This window comes from Myotis nattereri (assembly GCF_964212035.1).
Source record: "Myotis nattereri genome assembly, chromosome: 10".
NCBI classification, from domain to species: Eukaryota; Metazoa; Chordata; class Mammalia; order Chiroptera; family Vespertilionidae; genus Myotis; species Myotis nattereri.
In genome coordinates, this window is record NC_138085.1 from 73,936,468 (window position 1) to 73,953,520 (window position 17,053).

Below are 17,053 nucleotides of genomic sequence, written 5' to 3' on the forward strand. Positions count from 1 at the left end.
CGGCATGATTGCCATTTTAAAAAGAACTCAAACTAGAAAAATGAAACATGCTTAGTATTAAGCAATAAAACAAATAGTTGGACACTGAGTAGATATGGAAAGTACCTTCCCTCCTTATACCTTCTTACTCTAAACAAAGAGAAAAACTGGACAGAATAATTATCTAACTAAAAGCTCAAGAGCAACATAGTTGTTGTACTGAGGCTGATTCGTTCATAGGTCTCAGAAACTTTATGGTAATCCATCAAAGCAAAGTAAGAGATAAAAAATAAACCAACAGCTGCATACTGCATCAATCTTCTGGTAATTACAATATACACTAGTCTTGCAGTCATGCAGTAAATACATCTGTCTTCCCCATCCTTTTTTTTTTTTTTTTCCATTATCAATCACTTCTGTCAACATCTAACAAACTACCAATGTATCCTGGAATCCAGTTTGGGAAAAGCAGTTCTTTGTTGTAGAAGTTGGTATCTGATACTTTACAAAATACGAAATATATTACTCACTCTTCTGGTTTGTTCTGATTCACAGCTGTCACTGTAGTATTTGTCCATGGAATCTGATCACCTGTTCCTGGTTGTCCAAATTGGTTATCAATTGCTTCCAATTCCAGCTCAGGTAATCCTGATGATAGAAGCAAAGGTAAGAAGTCAGTGTCACAATGGAAGATAAAATGACAATATTTTCCAGAAGTAATATATAGTACAGTAGAGTGAGATTTCAGTTATATAGTATTACTTCAATGATACAGAGTCACTTATTCAGAAACTTAAACTATCTAGAAGGTGGCCACATAATAACAAGTAAATGACAAAGTGAGAAAAGGTCTGTGAATCAAAGAAAACCTGATGTTAAAAAGTTTGCACATAAGTTGATGTTACCATAGGAGAATCATTCCAGACTATTGGAAATTTTTCAAAGATAATTATAACAATTTTGGTTAATGAATTTTTCAGTTTACAGCACATCAGAATATGCTATAAGTAGGGACAGTGTTATTATCATGGTCTGAGAGCTGTAAGCAAAAAGTAAAATATACTGCATAAAAGGCACAAACCAAAGGGCATAGCCTCTAGGGCAGTGGTCGGCAAACTGCAGCTCACGAGCCACATGCGGCTCTTTGGCCCCTTGAGTGTGGTTCTTTCACAAAATACCTACTTCTGCGCATGGGCCATGAAGTTTCAATTGCACTGTACATGTGCGTCCGCATGTGGTATTTTGTGGAAGAGCCACACTCAAGGGGCCAAAGAGCTGCATGTGGCTCGCGAGCTGCAGTTTGCCGACCACTGCTCTAGGGTCATTCAGTAAATGGACAAAGCTCTATAGTTGTTAATCTGAAAATATAATAGTATAATAATTGATTCTTATAATGACAAATGAAAAAAGAGATTGAATTATGTTTTGTAATGGAAGAAAACAGTATATGCATTTTTGAAAGTTTTTGTGGGGGAATTTTTTTTGAAAGCTTTGATTATTTATGTACCACTTATGTAGGAAAAACACTGTAAATAAATTATAGAAATTTAGGGACTGATAAATAAATTATGGAATACATAATTATAATGTGCTGTTAAATGAAACAGAGAAAAGCATAATCCAAGATATTATGTTCAGAATAATTCTATTTTTACAAATTATTTCAAATATCAACGCACAAAAATTCTGTTAGGCTATCTATCCTTGGTAGATTCTAGGTAGTGAGATTAAGAATAACATTTATTCTCTTCTAAGATTTCTAATGATTGCTTATAATTTATAAAATGAACATATATTAAATAATTAATCACTGAATGGGCTGAACTGTATTCCCCCCAAAGTTATATGCTGAAGTTCTAACTCCCAGCACCCCAGAATGTGACTGTATCTAGAGATGATTAAGTTAAAACAGGGTCGTTAGAGTGGGCTCTGTGACTGGTATTCTTGTAAGAGGAGATTAAGACACAGACAGCACAGACAGAGGGACTACCAACCATGAGGACACAGAAAAAACGCGGCCATGGGCAAGCCAGTGAGAGAGAGTCCTTAGAGAAAACCAAACCTGTCAACACCCTAACTTTGGACTTCTACCCTCCTGAACTGTGGGGAAATAAAGTTGTTGCTTAAGCCACGCAGCATGTGATACTCTGTTACGGCAGCCTGAGAAGACGAATACAATTTTTAAAAAATCAAAGTATAGTTAAAAACTGATAGAGAATAGGGTCAAGGTGACTTAAGATTCTTCGTTCCAGCTGCCTGGAAATCTTGGTAAACTTTCAGGAATTGTGTCATGACAACTAAAAGCTGCTGTAAGATTGAAATAAATGAGTCTCACAACTGATAATGACAGAAGAGGGACAAGACAGGCCGGGAACCCAGGCAAATTTTGAAAGTGAGCTGGTTAGTTTCTTTTAATTTCAAAGTCACACAATGGAATTACCACCACTGTGTGTTTTTTTCAACTTCAAAATGAGATAGGTGAGAATATCTGACAATCCTATCTTCATGAATTTGAAGTGTTGTACTATTGAAGTGTTTCTTTCTTTTTTTTTTGTACATAAAGTTTATAGCTCCTTTATTCATTGATTATCAAAACTTAAAAACATCAGCTATGTCCTTCAACAGAAGAACGGATAAATTATGGTCCATCTATACAATGGAATATAATACTAGTGAAAAACGAGATGCTATCAGACCATAAAAAGACATGGAGAACATCACAAGTGTTTCGTAGTTAGGAGAATGCTAACATGGCTAGAGCAGTAGTGAATTATTTCAACACAGTTGTCTCCTAAACAGTGCTCCATGGAAAATTCATTCTATGGGGTCACATGTACTTTCTGAGAAAAGGAGTTCCATAATCAAGAAAGAAATTAAGAGAAAGAAATTAAACTAATTTCTTTAACATTTCTTAAAACCTGTAATATGCATTGTGAAATTTTAATGAGGAATGATGTAGGTGCCATGTAGCATTTGGTTCAGTGTACTTTAGCACAAAGTCCTTTTTTTTTTGGCAACTCTTAGGACTAGTGTTCAAGACACTTGGGGAAACAAAATCTGACCCAATTATTATATTTCTGAAAGCCCTGCAATGGAACGTTTTGGATAAGAATACAAAATTGCTCTCCTTAACATCAACTGCTCACCTTAACATTAATTACAAAAAGGTAGATGCTACACTGTAATTTAAAATACACAAGTTGGCCGAACCGGTTTGGCTCAGTGGATAGAGCGTTGGCCTGCGGACTCAAGGGTCCCAGGTTCGATTCCGGTTAAGGGTATGTACCTTGGTTGCGGGCACATCCCCACTGGGGGGCGTGCAGGAGGCAGCTGGTCGATGTTTCTCTCTCATCGATGTTTCTAACTCTCTATCCCTCTCCCTTCTTCTCTGTAGAAAATCAATAAAATATATTTAAAATAAAATAAAATAAAATAAAATACACAAGTTGAGCCGGAGTGGCTCAGTTGGTTGAGCATCATCCTATGCACCGAAAGGTTGCTGGTTCAATTCCAGGTCAGGGCACATACCTGGGTTGTGGTTTAGTCTCTACGGAAGGCAACCAATTGATGTTTCTCTCACATCGTGTTTCTGTCTCTCTCGTTCTTCCTCTCTCTAAGCATGTCCTCGGGTGAGGATTCAAAAGAATAATAAATAGATAAATAAATCACACAAGTTGATTGAGGTCATAAGTCTAACTGTAACTGTATATTATTTACAGTAGCATTAATGAAAAGAGATTTCACTCTTGATAAACAAAAGCTCTGCGCAGTAGCAGTGACTCATTAAACATGGAAATGAGGCTTTTGTCCCCCACACGTACGGTTCAGCCTGGAAGTGGGTCTGGCAGTGGTGGCCGGAAGTGAAGCGGGCAGGATCTCGGATTTGATGGTGACACTGCTGACCGCACCATCCATCCTCTCTGCCTCACATAAGCCTGGCAACGGGGCTGCCTTCTCCAACGGGGGTAATAACTGATCAAACTGGTCAAGGTCAGCTGTAAACTAAGAACGGAAACCAGAGTTAGTTGGAGAACGTATATTCTATACTTTCACCAGGAACAATGTAGAAAAAAGTTGCTCCTTTAAACTCTGTGAATTAAATGTGGCAATGAAAGAATGAAGAAAGAAGAAATAATTAGAAAGACTGAGACCTCATTGAAATTACATGACCTAACGATTCCACTGGAAAAAATTTGAATGCTTATGATATTAATATATTGCAGGATATAATATACACATCATATTTATCTAACATATCTCTGTATAAAACTTATGTATAGGAAAAAGATTGAACTGGAAAGAAGTGTTAAGAGTACAGTGACAGTTATCAATGATAGTTATCAAGGGTAATTGTTTTGTCATATTTTTTCAAAATTTTGTGAAATGATTTAATGATGGAATAAAAAATTTACATATATATTTACCTTAATATATCTGTCTTCTAGGATAGATAAGGAGTCCCAATACCTGTCTGAGGTTATGCACGGAAAAAAACTGGCCTTTATTTCACTGTATTCTTCTTCTTCTATGTTACTCTGAGATAAGTCATCAACATAAAATGTCTACCTATTTGTATTTCATTATTTAATTCAACAAAAACTTATAGTTCTAGATTGTATAAATAGAACTATATGTATGTATTTTTAAAATGTCTAGCTTCTTTTACTTAGCATTACATTTCTGACATCTTGCTGCATGTAGTAACTCACTTGTTTTTATTGCTGAATAGTGCCCCATTGTACGAATGTGTCACGGTATATCCTTCTACTGTGATATATTTGGGGGTGTTCCCAGTTTGGGGCTAATACAAATAAAGCTACTGTGAACATTTTTGAATGTGTCTTTTGTTACAAAAAATACTAACCATAAAGTAAAAAAATGACAAACTGAACTACATTAAAATGAAGAACTTCATAAAAAATCACCAACAACTGCCCCTAGAGGCGTTGCAGGTGTGGCTGCCATGCCCCGCCTGCGTCATTAGGTGGCAGAGAGCAGAGAGGCTCGCCTACGCCCAGCGTCCTGGCCGTGGGCACCTGGATGGTTGATGGCTTGACACGCGGGGAAAAAAAAAAAATCACCGAGAGAAAGAAAAGGCAAGCCACAAGACAGAGAAGATATCTGCAAATATAAAACCAATAAAGAACTCATTTAAAGTACATAAAGTACATAAAGAACTCTTAAAAGTCATTAGGAAAAAGACAACATACTGGGCAAGACATTTGAGTAGGCAATTTACAAAAGAAGAGATCCAGAGAAATTGAAACTATGAGATACTACTACACAGACCCAGAATGGCTAAAAATTAAAAGACTGATAAGACCAAATATTAGTAAAAATATGGGACAACTAGAAGGAATTCTCACACACTAGGAAAACTGGACTTATCTACTAATGATGAAAACATGTTATCTTATAATTCTGCAATTCCAATTTTAGGTCTGAACTAAGCAAAAATGTGTGTGCACGTGCATCAAAACAGGTGTACCAGCATTGTACGCAATGGCATTGTTTAATACAGCTGTTATTTTTAAAGTTAATTTTATAGAGAATTTTAATTCAGTCATTATTTAAAACTGTTTTCAGCTTAAAAATCATGACTTTTAGCTTAGTTGTACTAAAAAACATGAGAGAAAGCTCTATCCTCAAAGAGCACACAAATAAATAATCAAAACAGTGTTATTACAATAGTAAACAGAGACAACCCAGAGCACTGTCAAGTGCAGAGGAAGGACATGGCTAACGAGGACCATGGGGAAGGCTGTACAGCGATGATGTCTGGATTGGTTTGTGAAGATGGGTTCAGCAGACGTAGAAAGGGTGGCAAGGCAGAGGATGCTTAGAAGAGGGGTGTATCCCAGGAATGGCAAGGACTTCCATGGGCCTAGAGTACAGTATGCCTGAGGGGAGAGAGCTTGTTGGAAGATGAGAGAAGAAAATAAAGCTGGTTCAAGAAAAAGGACTTATACATACTAATTTGAATCTTGTCTGACAATGGACAGCCTTATTGATAAACTGCTCTGTCAATACCTTTCCAGCTATTTTATGGATGTCTATATTCTGTGTAAATACTTTGTAAGCTCCTAGAGAGGAAGGACCATATTTTCTGTTTTTCTTAAATTCCTTCGGAGTCCACAGCAATGATTCAATACAGGAGGCTGCCTGTTAATTTTTACCCCACCTTCACCCCAGCCTAAACATAGAGGTAGTGATTCCATAACAATGTGTGCAGAGATTTACTGACATTTACTTCCGCTTCAGGGCATGTTACATACCCTACTACCCAGAATATTCAAGTCCTTATTCTGAAAGGGGCTTAGTATGGTTAGAATCAGATGAGAAGAAAAACAGCCGTAGAAAATGTTTCAAAAGAAATGAAACAGCAAAACAAGACAATATGGGCAGCCTCATCTACCTTTTCATTTCTCTCCCATGTCATTTACATCAGAGTGTCCCAAACTTAGCTACACATCACAGTTCTCTGGGGAACTTCTTTAAAAAACAGATTTCTGGGTACTATATTCTCAGATAGTTATATTCAACAGCTAAGGTTGGGAGGAGAGAGCAGGAAAGGTATTTTTAAAAATCTCCAAAGATGTGAACTCTTGAGTTTATATATAAAAAAAAAATTTACTTTCTTAAGATGATGCCTTAATATTATAGCCCTCCAAAGTTCCAACGAGAACTTCTGAAGGCACCCTATGATTTTTCAACCGTTGATACTAACCTTTTAACATATACCCAATGGATAGGGCAAAACAGCCTGAATCCAAGTCTGGTTTAAGATTGGTGTAAAATAAATGAAAAGGAAAAAATTAATGAGCGATGTTCATCCTATGAAGTGAGGTTTACCCACCTGGTTCTGGGACTCCAGTTTGATTTCCTCAGGGGCAGGTTTGGTCATTGGGGTCGGGTTTGTGTTACAAGGGTCCATCTGTTCTTTCTTTTCCACTTTCACCTTTACATCATCCAGGCTCAGGTTTGGAGTTGATCTTAAATCTTTCTCATCTTTGTCTAAAAGGTAGCGTAGGAGTTGATGGTCTTTTGATTCTTTTTTCTTTGAAGCATCCATTTCTAGTTTTATGGAGTTCCCTTGTGCCTGTCCAGTCACTGACACAGAAGTAGATGCACTGTCCTTTTTATCAGGCTCGACGGACAAGGTGGTGAGATCCGAGGGGCTCCCCTCCTGCAGGAGCCGGTGTAGAATTTTGTGCCTTTCTGTCAGTGAGCTGTGAGAGGAGGGGCAAGAGCCGCCTGAAGAATTAGCAGAGGCAGAGTTGGAAGTGCCAGTGCAAGACAGTACCTCTTTGCAACTTGTGTCTATCTCAGCGTGCCGTAACTGCTGCTCCGCAGTTGTTGTCAAAAGCTGCACTAGTTTGTGACTGGTCTGAGAGTATTTGTTGTCTCCATCTGACAGTCTGTCATTGTTATGCAGAAGCCCAGAATCCAGAGGTTTGCCATCACTAGAGCTGTTGTCAGGCTGAATCATTTCATTTAAAATGGACGCAATCTCTTTGTTATCTTTGGACTCAGCTTTTGCTGGCTGCATATTTAATCTGCTAGGTGAATTCTGTGAGCTTATCTGTCTGAGGACTGGAGAACTGGCAGAGAAGCCAACAGAGTTATTGGGTCCTTCACTCATACTCTGTAAAGATGTTCCTGGGATGCTGGAATAAGATCGGCTACTATTGTTACAGGCAGTACTTGTCATGCCACCCGGGGAGCTTAACGTTGGGATATTCGGGGGAAAGGAATTGTTAGGCATCCTGGGCCTTGTTGCCAGTCCAGAACTAACTTGCCTCCTTGGAGACATGAACTGTGCGAGGGACACTCCTGTACCTTCCATAGGAGAATTACTGAGGTTTAAAGAGGGATTAGTGCTCTGGGAACTGGCCTGACCCTGGTTTAAGGCAACACCGGCTACAATCTGACTTCCAGGTGAGCATCCAAAACTCCCTTGGCTGTTGCTAGAATTACTGTGACTGCTGCTATGGAGGTCTGAGCTCTGTTGGCGGTTTACTCTGGTGGATACCATGTTGCTGTTGGATGGTGGCAATGAGGATGAACGGGCCAGCCCGTGAGCTGGAGAGAGAGTAGGATTGATGGAGGGGTTTACTCGGGGAACTGACATTCCAGAATTAGTGTCATCTTGAGGAGAAAGACCACTGTGCTCCCTAGGGGAGAAAAGACATTATTATTCAATCATCTGTACTGGTTTCCATTCAAATATTTTTGTGATGCATATTATAAAGCAAGACCATTCACTAAGGAAAACAGTGCACTGTGAAATACTAGCCGCACTTAATAGGAAGTAGAGCCGTGGTCTTGTAAATTTGATAATGGTTTCTGTTATATGGGAACAAAATCTTTCTTGGACTTGGGAAAAATATCTAATATATATACTTTTTATAATTTAGTACAAATAATTAGCATTATAATAATTTTGGTTGAAAGATAAACTTCCCACATCTCTGCTTACAAAGCATTTATTCATGATTCCCTTGTTAGTGCTTTTAAGTATTTCAACTCCAGAGAGGAAGACTGGGTAAGGAAAATACTGTGTCGCTGATGTAAAAATTAAAAAGGGTGACATGCAGACATAGCGGATGTTTTGAAAGAGAAATCACAATATGAAAAAAAGAACTGTGTTAATTCTATTCACAAGCATAAATTAAACTAAAATTAGGGAAAAGCAGAATACTAAATTCAGATTTTCATCGAGTTTTTTACTCAAATCCATAATTATGACAACAGATTTGTGACCGGTATTACCATGTTCCAATAAGCAAATATATCAGATGAGGAAAAGATGAAGTGAGGGGAAATGCCCTTGTTTCTGTTTAATGCTAAATTTTAAATACAGAGCTGTAAATGTATGATTTCGAATAATTCATAGGATAAAAGAATGGCCCCATGAATTTACCATATATACCACATAAATTTACCATATATACCAATGTAAGACATGTTTAGAGAGGAGAACAAATTAGGAACAATGATATTAAAAAATTTCAAGTTGATAGTTTAATGATTTGCGTTTGGAGAAACTATCAACTTGAACTCAGAAGCCATCAAAGTTTGCCCTAATGAAAAGAAAACATTTAAAAATAAAATAACAATATTAATAAACTCTCAAATCTTTTTAAGACCATATATGGAAAGTTGAAAGTTTTTATCCACTTTTTTGATTTTTCCTCTAGAACACATATTTTCAGCCTCACCTTTCCTATCTCCCTTTTAAACAACAAAGCTACTGTTAGGTGACAAAACTATAAAACCCAATGTGGATATTTGGATTATATATACTCATCACACAAGTTTAATGCCTACTTTAGAATTTTTATTTTTCTAGCCATTAAGAGTATAAAATTTTTTTCTAAAAAGAGATATGTGAACTGACTTATTTCATATGAAGCTCTCCAAATAAGTAGTACCTGTCGATGATATGAATTCCCATGATGAAAGGTTGCATGTCTGGACTTTGAGGGCAGCAAAATTTACACTTGGTGTGGGCGCTAAGCATTGTCCCATCATTCAATATGAATCTATAGGATGGGCTGGAGGCAGTGCCACGAGTCATCACTGTTTCAAACAAAAGAGAAACCTAGTTAAAATTCTGACACTTGCACTTTGGGTAAAGGAGTTACCAAGCCTTACTTCTACCTAGAACTTCATTCTTAAAATGCCCTCCCAAATGATGCCTCCTCAGATTCAAAGAATAGTTCAAACAAAACAGATCTCTGAGGGGGAACATGATTCTGGCTGAAATATACCACCCGATGACAAGTTTTAATTCACTCCTACTTGAATGGGTGCCTTTTCACATAAGTTATGATTATGAAGAAACCCCAACCAGAAAAAAACCAACCTTAATCTTTCCCTATAATAGGGCCGCTCTTTAAATTTATTGTGTCCATTAAAAATACCAGGACATTACCTTCTCCCCTCTCACTTTCAGTATTATGTTTAACAAGTTTTTTCCCCTTTACTGGCTGATTTTTAATAACAGCTTTATTGAGATATAATTCACATATCATAAAATTCGCCATCTAAGTTTTGATTTGTTTACAGAATTCCTTAACTAAAAGTCAAATTTAATTTTTCACTCAGAAATGAATTCCTTACTGAATTCCTTACCCATCTCAATTTCAGCCAAATCACTGGCACATTTACCAAATATAACACAGAAAGAAATTTAGTTTCTAATGAAAAAATAGATGATGAAAAAGAATCACGAAGGTCATGTCTGACAAATTATTATATTCATATATGTATTATTTTTGATGTTTGAATTTAGCTTAGTAAGCAAATTAAGATAAAGTCAATGCTTATTAATATAAGGAACAAAAATTTGGTTAAAGCAGTCAACTCACTATCTAAACAACATAACTTTCTTTTGTAACAAAGCTTTTACTAACAGCAGACAAAACTCTAACCATATTGGTAAGTATTTATTAAATATAGGAAGGCCATGCCAAACTACTAAGTAAGAAAATACTGATCTTTAGTAATACAATATAATCCTATTTTAAGAAAGATTTAATAGGTAGCTTTAGCTATACCAAGCTTAAAAATCATATCCATGGAAACACAAGCATTACTACCACAAATTAAGATTATAATTTAGCCTGTAATAAATGCACTCCTATTTTCCAAAGACATTTCAGGAAAGACTTCAAATACATTTTAAGAACACATGAAAATGACTTAAAATGACATATTAATAAATAACTTCTGCAGCTATATATTACTTTAAGTCAGGGGTTCTCAAACTTTTTAAACAGGGGGCCAGTTCACTGTCCCTCAGACCGTTGGAGGGCCGGACTATAGTTTAAAAAAAAACTATGAACAAATTCCTATGCACACTGCACATATCTTATTTTGAAGTAAAAAAACAAAACGGGAACAAATACAATATTTGTATTTGCACGTGGCACGCGGGCCATAGTTTGAGGACCCCTGCTTTAAGTAAATAGAAGACATGTTTTATTTTATTGTCTTGTGTATACCATATAAACTGAGGAGGGTATAATCTGTTATAAATCTATACCATCTACCTAAGTACCAAAACCAGGATATAAACTTAATTGAAACAGTTAAAGACTTATGTGCAAACAACTGAATTCCTTACCTATCTCGCAATTTCAGCCAAATCACTGGCACATTCACCAAAGATAACACACAACGAAATTTAGTTTCTAATGAAGTAACAGATGATGAAAATGTCTTTAATGAAAACTAATAATTTTTCTGTAAGATTATAAGTAAATGTTTGCAATAGCAAACCCTAAAAAATATTAACAATTCCTGATTAATATATTTTTGGAAAATACAATTATGATAAGTGGCCTTTTGAGATAATTAACTTTTGGGATAATGATAAAGCTACAGTTATATAAAGGGTCAGATAAAACACAGTATATTTCCTGTTATTTTGCATGTGTCATTTTGTCTTTATCCTCACCACTGTCGACTGCTCTTCAGGATCTCCCATCTCTGGGAAACCCTCACTGGCTTTTCACCACTGAACTAAAGTGTCCAGTATGGTAGCCATCAATCACATGTGCTAATTAAATGTAAGATTAAATAAAATTTAAAATTCAGTTCCTCGTCACATTAGCTACATTTCAAGCACTCATGTGGCTAGGGGCTCCCATACTGGCAGCACAGCTCTGTACAATCTGACTTGGACTTGAATTTCCAATCTTATTTCTCATTGCTTCCTAAACATTTCTTCTATATCTCTTTATAGGAGGAAGATAACTTTTTACACACTTCTTTTTCTTTTTCAGCTCAAATAAACATAAGGGCACGTTTTATGCCCCATTTTTGTTTCTCACTCTCCATTGAATCTTGAACTATGATGCTATGCATATAAATTCATACAGTAAGTACTTGCTGATTGATTCTCAACTTAAATATCACGTAAATAGGGTAATATTGACCATAACTTTTCCTTAAATGATAGATTTTAACTCTTGGCTATGTTCTCAAATGCTTATGTTTCAATTTATGTGTCTGCTCTTGTAGGAATCTAAACTTACTTTTGTAATAGGAATGGAGACAAATTTCTTGATTTATTGATAAGAAATTTCGGGAAGAACTAGAAACTCAGGCTAGCATGGGAACATTAAGACACTTAATGTGGACTACAGAAACATCAATGGTCTTTTGGTAATTGTGCTGCCTTAACTTGTAGGACCATATCTAAAATAGTAAAAATTCCAAAACTGGAGAATCCTTATTGATACAAGGACATGGTTACACTTTAATGTTTGAAGTTAATTATTGATTTTGGGTGAGAATATGTAGAGTAAGACTTAGCACATCATAATTCACACATCACTCTTTGAAATAAAAAACATCAATATTAAATATAGTAAAACTTTAATTAGACTATCCAGTTAAAACTTAAATAAAGACTATCCAAAAAAAAAAAAGACTATCCAGTTAAATCAAACACTTCTCTAGTGCTCAGTTCAGATGGAGAGGTCAACAGGCAGGCAGCATATGGATCAAGAACCTAGGAGTCAGATTCAGGGTTGAATTTTTCAAGTTTAGGACTTAATGCACATTAACCTTTGCCCATCATCACTAAAATTTAGCCAATAATGTTGTGAGATAGTATCTAGCCTGGAGCCTAGAATAGAATATAGCAGAAACTGAATGTATATTCCTGAATAAACACCCCCTCCAAAAAACAGTAACAACAACAAATAAACAGGTTCCAAATTATATATGTCCTGAATCATATACACATTCAGCTGATGCCTAGACACCATTTATACCAATAACTGCAACCCCATAAAACAATCACTAATCTTTTGAATTAAGGTATGAGGAAGGAAGTCACAATTGTTTACAGAGCTGTTTGGATGAACATTTGCTCTGCAAACCAAATTATACCCATAAGTGGGTTTCAAGATTTAGGCCTGGACAAAACTATTTAAAATCTCAGTTTGATCACATGTTCTGGCCTTATTTTCTTATCTAGTTTTGCCAGGCATATAGTTAGTACTTTGATCCCTGACTTCTATGTCCATTTCTAAAAATTTAGAACACTTAGTGGGAAGGAATATTATTACTGACATCCCAGAACCTCTTCAAAGAACCTTTAAAATGGCAACTGTTCTTGTTGTCTCATCCCTCCTTCTCCCCCTCCCAGAATAGGCCTCAATAGAGCTACAAAGCAAAGGGAGCCACTTTCTCTGGTTATAGCAGCTGTAGAAATAGAGCTACTTGGGTTTTTTACTCCACCCAATTTGATGCTGAGTTATCCTCAACAACCATGTTAACTAAAGGGGCAGGTTAAAAATGTGTGTGGCAGGACAGCACAGGTCAGTGCTGGTAGAGATTTCTTTTTCTTTTTGGTATTTCTCTAGATATATGCAGAAATAATGCAATTTTAAAAACTGTTATTAAGGTAAAGGAAAAAAATTACTCCTAGATGGTTGGAGATTTTTAATCACCAATGAATAAATTCTAGTCAGTATATCAAAATTTCTAAACAAAGAAAAGTAACTCATTTTAAATTTTCTAAATAAAATTTGCATAAAAAGATTTTAAGTTAAGTCTGTTATCTGGACCATGGAATTATCCACATAACACAAGTCTTAAAGAACATTCTTGCTTAAATATTAATCACTATATATGGGTATTAATCATTTATTGGGTATTTATGTTTTCCAGCAATGCTTCCAAACTTCTTGATATTATAAACTGCTTCCAACTGTCTTGTGATATTTTTTAATTAAAATTATTTTGTGATTATTAAGTTAAGATAATAGAGAAATGAGCAAGAATAAGTAAAGTCATTTGTGATCCATCACTCAAAGATAACCACTGTCAACATTTTGTGAACCTTCTAGAATTGGATAAATAGATATACAAGGGTGAAATCGTACTATACATATATGCTGTGCTTTCTTAAGCTATTTTTCAATGTAACAATACATTATGAACATCTTTCAAAGACAAATGATCCATTACATCATTGATAATAGGTAAACATAACTTTCATGTAACTTTTCTAGACTGTCTAGACTCTAGCCCAACATTTCCCATGACCACTACTCTCCCTAAGTGCTAACTGATGTGCTACAGATATAAGTATTCTGAGGTAAAATAAGTCTGGATAACAAAGTCATTGTTATGGCAGAACTTCCCAGAAATTTAAATTCCATAAATATGTCTAATGAATCACCAAACGTGGGAGATTAAAACATTTCCCAAACTTAATTCAGCAGGAAACATCATTTCTAGTTGTAGCTATGACTATCTTGTGGAACCTAGTGCGCATTCCCAACATTCTCTGTAGGAAAACATCTTAGACTGTAGACTCTGATTCAGTAGTGTGGGTGGAGCACAAAAAGCCGGTTTAACAACTTGCCCAGATGAACTTTGGGACACAGTTTGGTGGGCAAACTGCGGCTCGCGAGCCACATGCGGCTTTTTGGCCCCTTGAGTATGGCTCTTCCGCAAAATGTCATGTGCAGGCACACATACGGTGCAATTGACACTTCGTGGCCCATGCGCAGAAGTCGGCTTTCGGCCTGGGCGAGTCTATTTTGAAGAAGTACTGTTCATATTTGGCTCTGTTGACTAAGGAGTTTGCCGACCACTGAGACCTTTCTTTAAAGGCATGGTTCTGAACTGAACAGAACCTCAGAACCTTTCCAAATGATATACACCTGCATGGACCCTCTCCTAGTTTAAAAAGTTCCTCAAGTGCTGTTGTTTTTTAATTGATTAAGTTATTACATATGTGTCCTTATCCCCACATTACCCCCCATCAACCCCCCCTCATGCCTCACCCCCCTGTTGTCTGTGTCCATTGGTTAGGCCTATATGCTAGCATATAAGTCCTTTGGTTGATCTCTCCCCCTTACCCCCACCCTCCCTTACCTTCCCTCTGAGGTTTGACGGTAGGATTGATGCTTCTCTGTCTCTGGATATGTTTTTGTTCATTTGTGGAATATAATGAACAACATAAACTGATGAACAAAAACAGATCCAGAGAATCAAGTGGTTTTGATATCCATTTCTCTCTAATCTCAATGGAGAACCATCGCTGTAATCTAGCTCATGCTAATGTTCCCATATATGCTTTGGCTGAAAAGCATTTTCAAATTAGATTCTGGAAAATGAAATGTGAAAAGCAGTCCACGAGCTTCCCTGTCAAAAGCAGCTGAAAAACTAAATAAAAACCAACTTAAAACTTTAATGTATATTAAGATTTTATACCAGCCACTGCCTTCAAAGAGTAAATTAATGGACAGGAAAAAAGAACACAGATGGAGAACAAATTTTCTTGCCTAAAAATTAATCATTGTAGAATTTTACAAACTTTTAAGCTTTTTAAAAGTTTTATAGAAAATCAAGGATACACTGATAATTTATTGCACTCTTTTCACACTGTCCGTAAGTGAAGAAGCAGCATCAACCCTAGTTCTTAAGTTGATGTACAGGCATATCTCATTTATTGTACTTCACTTTATAGTGCTTCAGAGATAGTGCGTTTTTTACAAATTGAAGGTAGGACCCTCTATCAGCAAAAAGATTACGACTCGCCCTGACTGGTTTGGCTCAGTGGATAGAGCGTTGGCCTGCGGACTGTAGGGTCCCAGGTTCGATTCCAGTCAACCGCATGTACCTTGGTTGCAGGCACATCCCCAGTAGGGAGTGTGCAGGAAGCAGCTGAATCTATGTTTCTCTCTCATTGATGTTTCTAACTCTCTATCCCTCTCCATCTCCCTTCCTCTCTGTAAAAAATCAATAAAATATATTAAAAAAAAAAAAAGGTTACAACTTGCTTTACTGTGATACCCTCTCTATAACGTGGTGGTCTGGAACGGAACCTGAATGTCTCCGAGGTATGCCTGTATTTAAGCATTACCTTTGGAGCTTTTTAAGATATCTGGTTCCTCACCTGAGACTTTAGTTCAGCAGGTCATTCCCATATAGGGGTGATTCTCGTGTAAGTGTTTAATTTTTCTTATCAGGTTAGATACAGCTAAATATAAAATATCAGAAAAAGATATTTTACTCAACCCATGCCTGCTGTTTGGCAAGTTGTCCTGAATCTCCAAAACACTAGAATCAAGAGTCATGTGAACTCTGGACAACTTAATTCTGAAAAAAACCCACAAATTATTTCTACTAAGGAATTTTTTTTTCTTAAAAAAAAAAAAAGAGGGAAGATAGGACATTAAGAAATGACTAATGGGAAGAAGTTCTTTACAGTTTACTCTAAATTATTTCACTTCATATGCTAATGATAGATTAGTTACTTATTAAACTTTAATCAATCTATTTTATAGAGAATTCGCATAGTTTGTTTAAGCTGTGCTTCAATCACATCTATGGGGAGCCCAATCATTTGGAGAATGAGATAATAATCTAGACCTGCTTTGTCTTAGTGGGAATGTAGATAAATTATAAGCAAAAAAAAAAAAAAAAAATTAAGTCTTAAATTAAGGCAAAAATCAGAGAGTATCATATACTTCAGCACTTTAGATAGTAGTGGAAACAGTACCCTGAGTCTTAAGTCTATGCAAAAGTAAAGTGCCACTCTTGGGAAAGGGAGTCACAAAGTGTACATCCAGGGGATGGCACTGGCTGTGTACTGTGATGGTTTCTAGACCTGACTGCACTTTAGGATTCCCTGGAGAACTTTCTAACACAGATTCTTGGTCCTATTCACTGCAATATTATTTTTAGGGATGCTATCAGTCTAGTAAGAGGCCCACTGCGGAACCATTAGTCTGTAGGATGCTAGTGACAAGACTAGTGAGGTTCATACAGATGGCTTCCTAAAAAAAAAAAAAAAAGTAAGCTGTTTCCTTCATACATTAGGAAGCAGTTGACCTAAAATGTAATGAATGGAAAATCATCAGTAAACATAGGAAACCTAATATTATGGGAAAATGTTAACATCAAGAAGGATGATGGAATAATGAAAAGTATTTTTAAATTGTTTTTCAGGAATAGCCATGCAGAGAGTCTCTTTCCAAAGAAACTACTTAGAGTTTGGAAAATAAATTACATTGTGAAAGGGGCAGTAAACTAACATAAT

General features: G+C 36.3%; 1 protein-coding gene across 1 annotated transcript in view; it reads right to left on the reverse strand.

The window, feature by feature from the left end:
* NCOA1 (nuclear receptor coactivator 1) overlaps positions 1 to 17,053 on the reverse strand; it is a 164,888-nt gene that overhangs the window by 37,982 nt on the left and 109,853 nt on the right. The window contains exons 12-15 of the mRNA XM_081101281.1: positions 9,414 to 9,561; positions 6,836 to 8,153; positions 3,801 to 3,981; positions 510 to 627 (exon numbers count right to left, since the gene is read on the reverse strand). Coding sequence (XP_080957407.1) covers positions 510 to 627; positions 3,801 to 3,981; positions 6,836 to 8,153; positions 9,414 to 9,561 — 1,765 coding nt within the window. The remainder of the gene's footprint in view (positions 1 to 509; positions 628 to 3,800; positions 3,982 to 6,835; positions 8,154 to 9,413; positions 9,562 to 17,053) is intronic.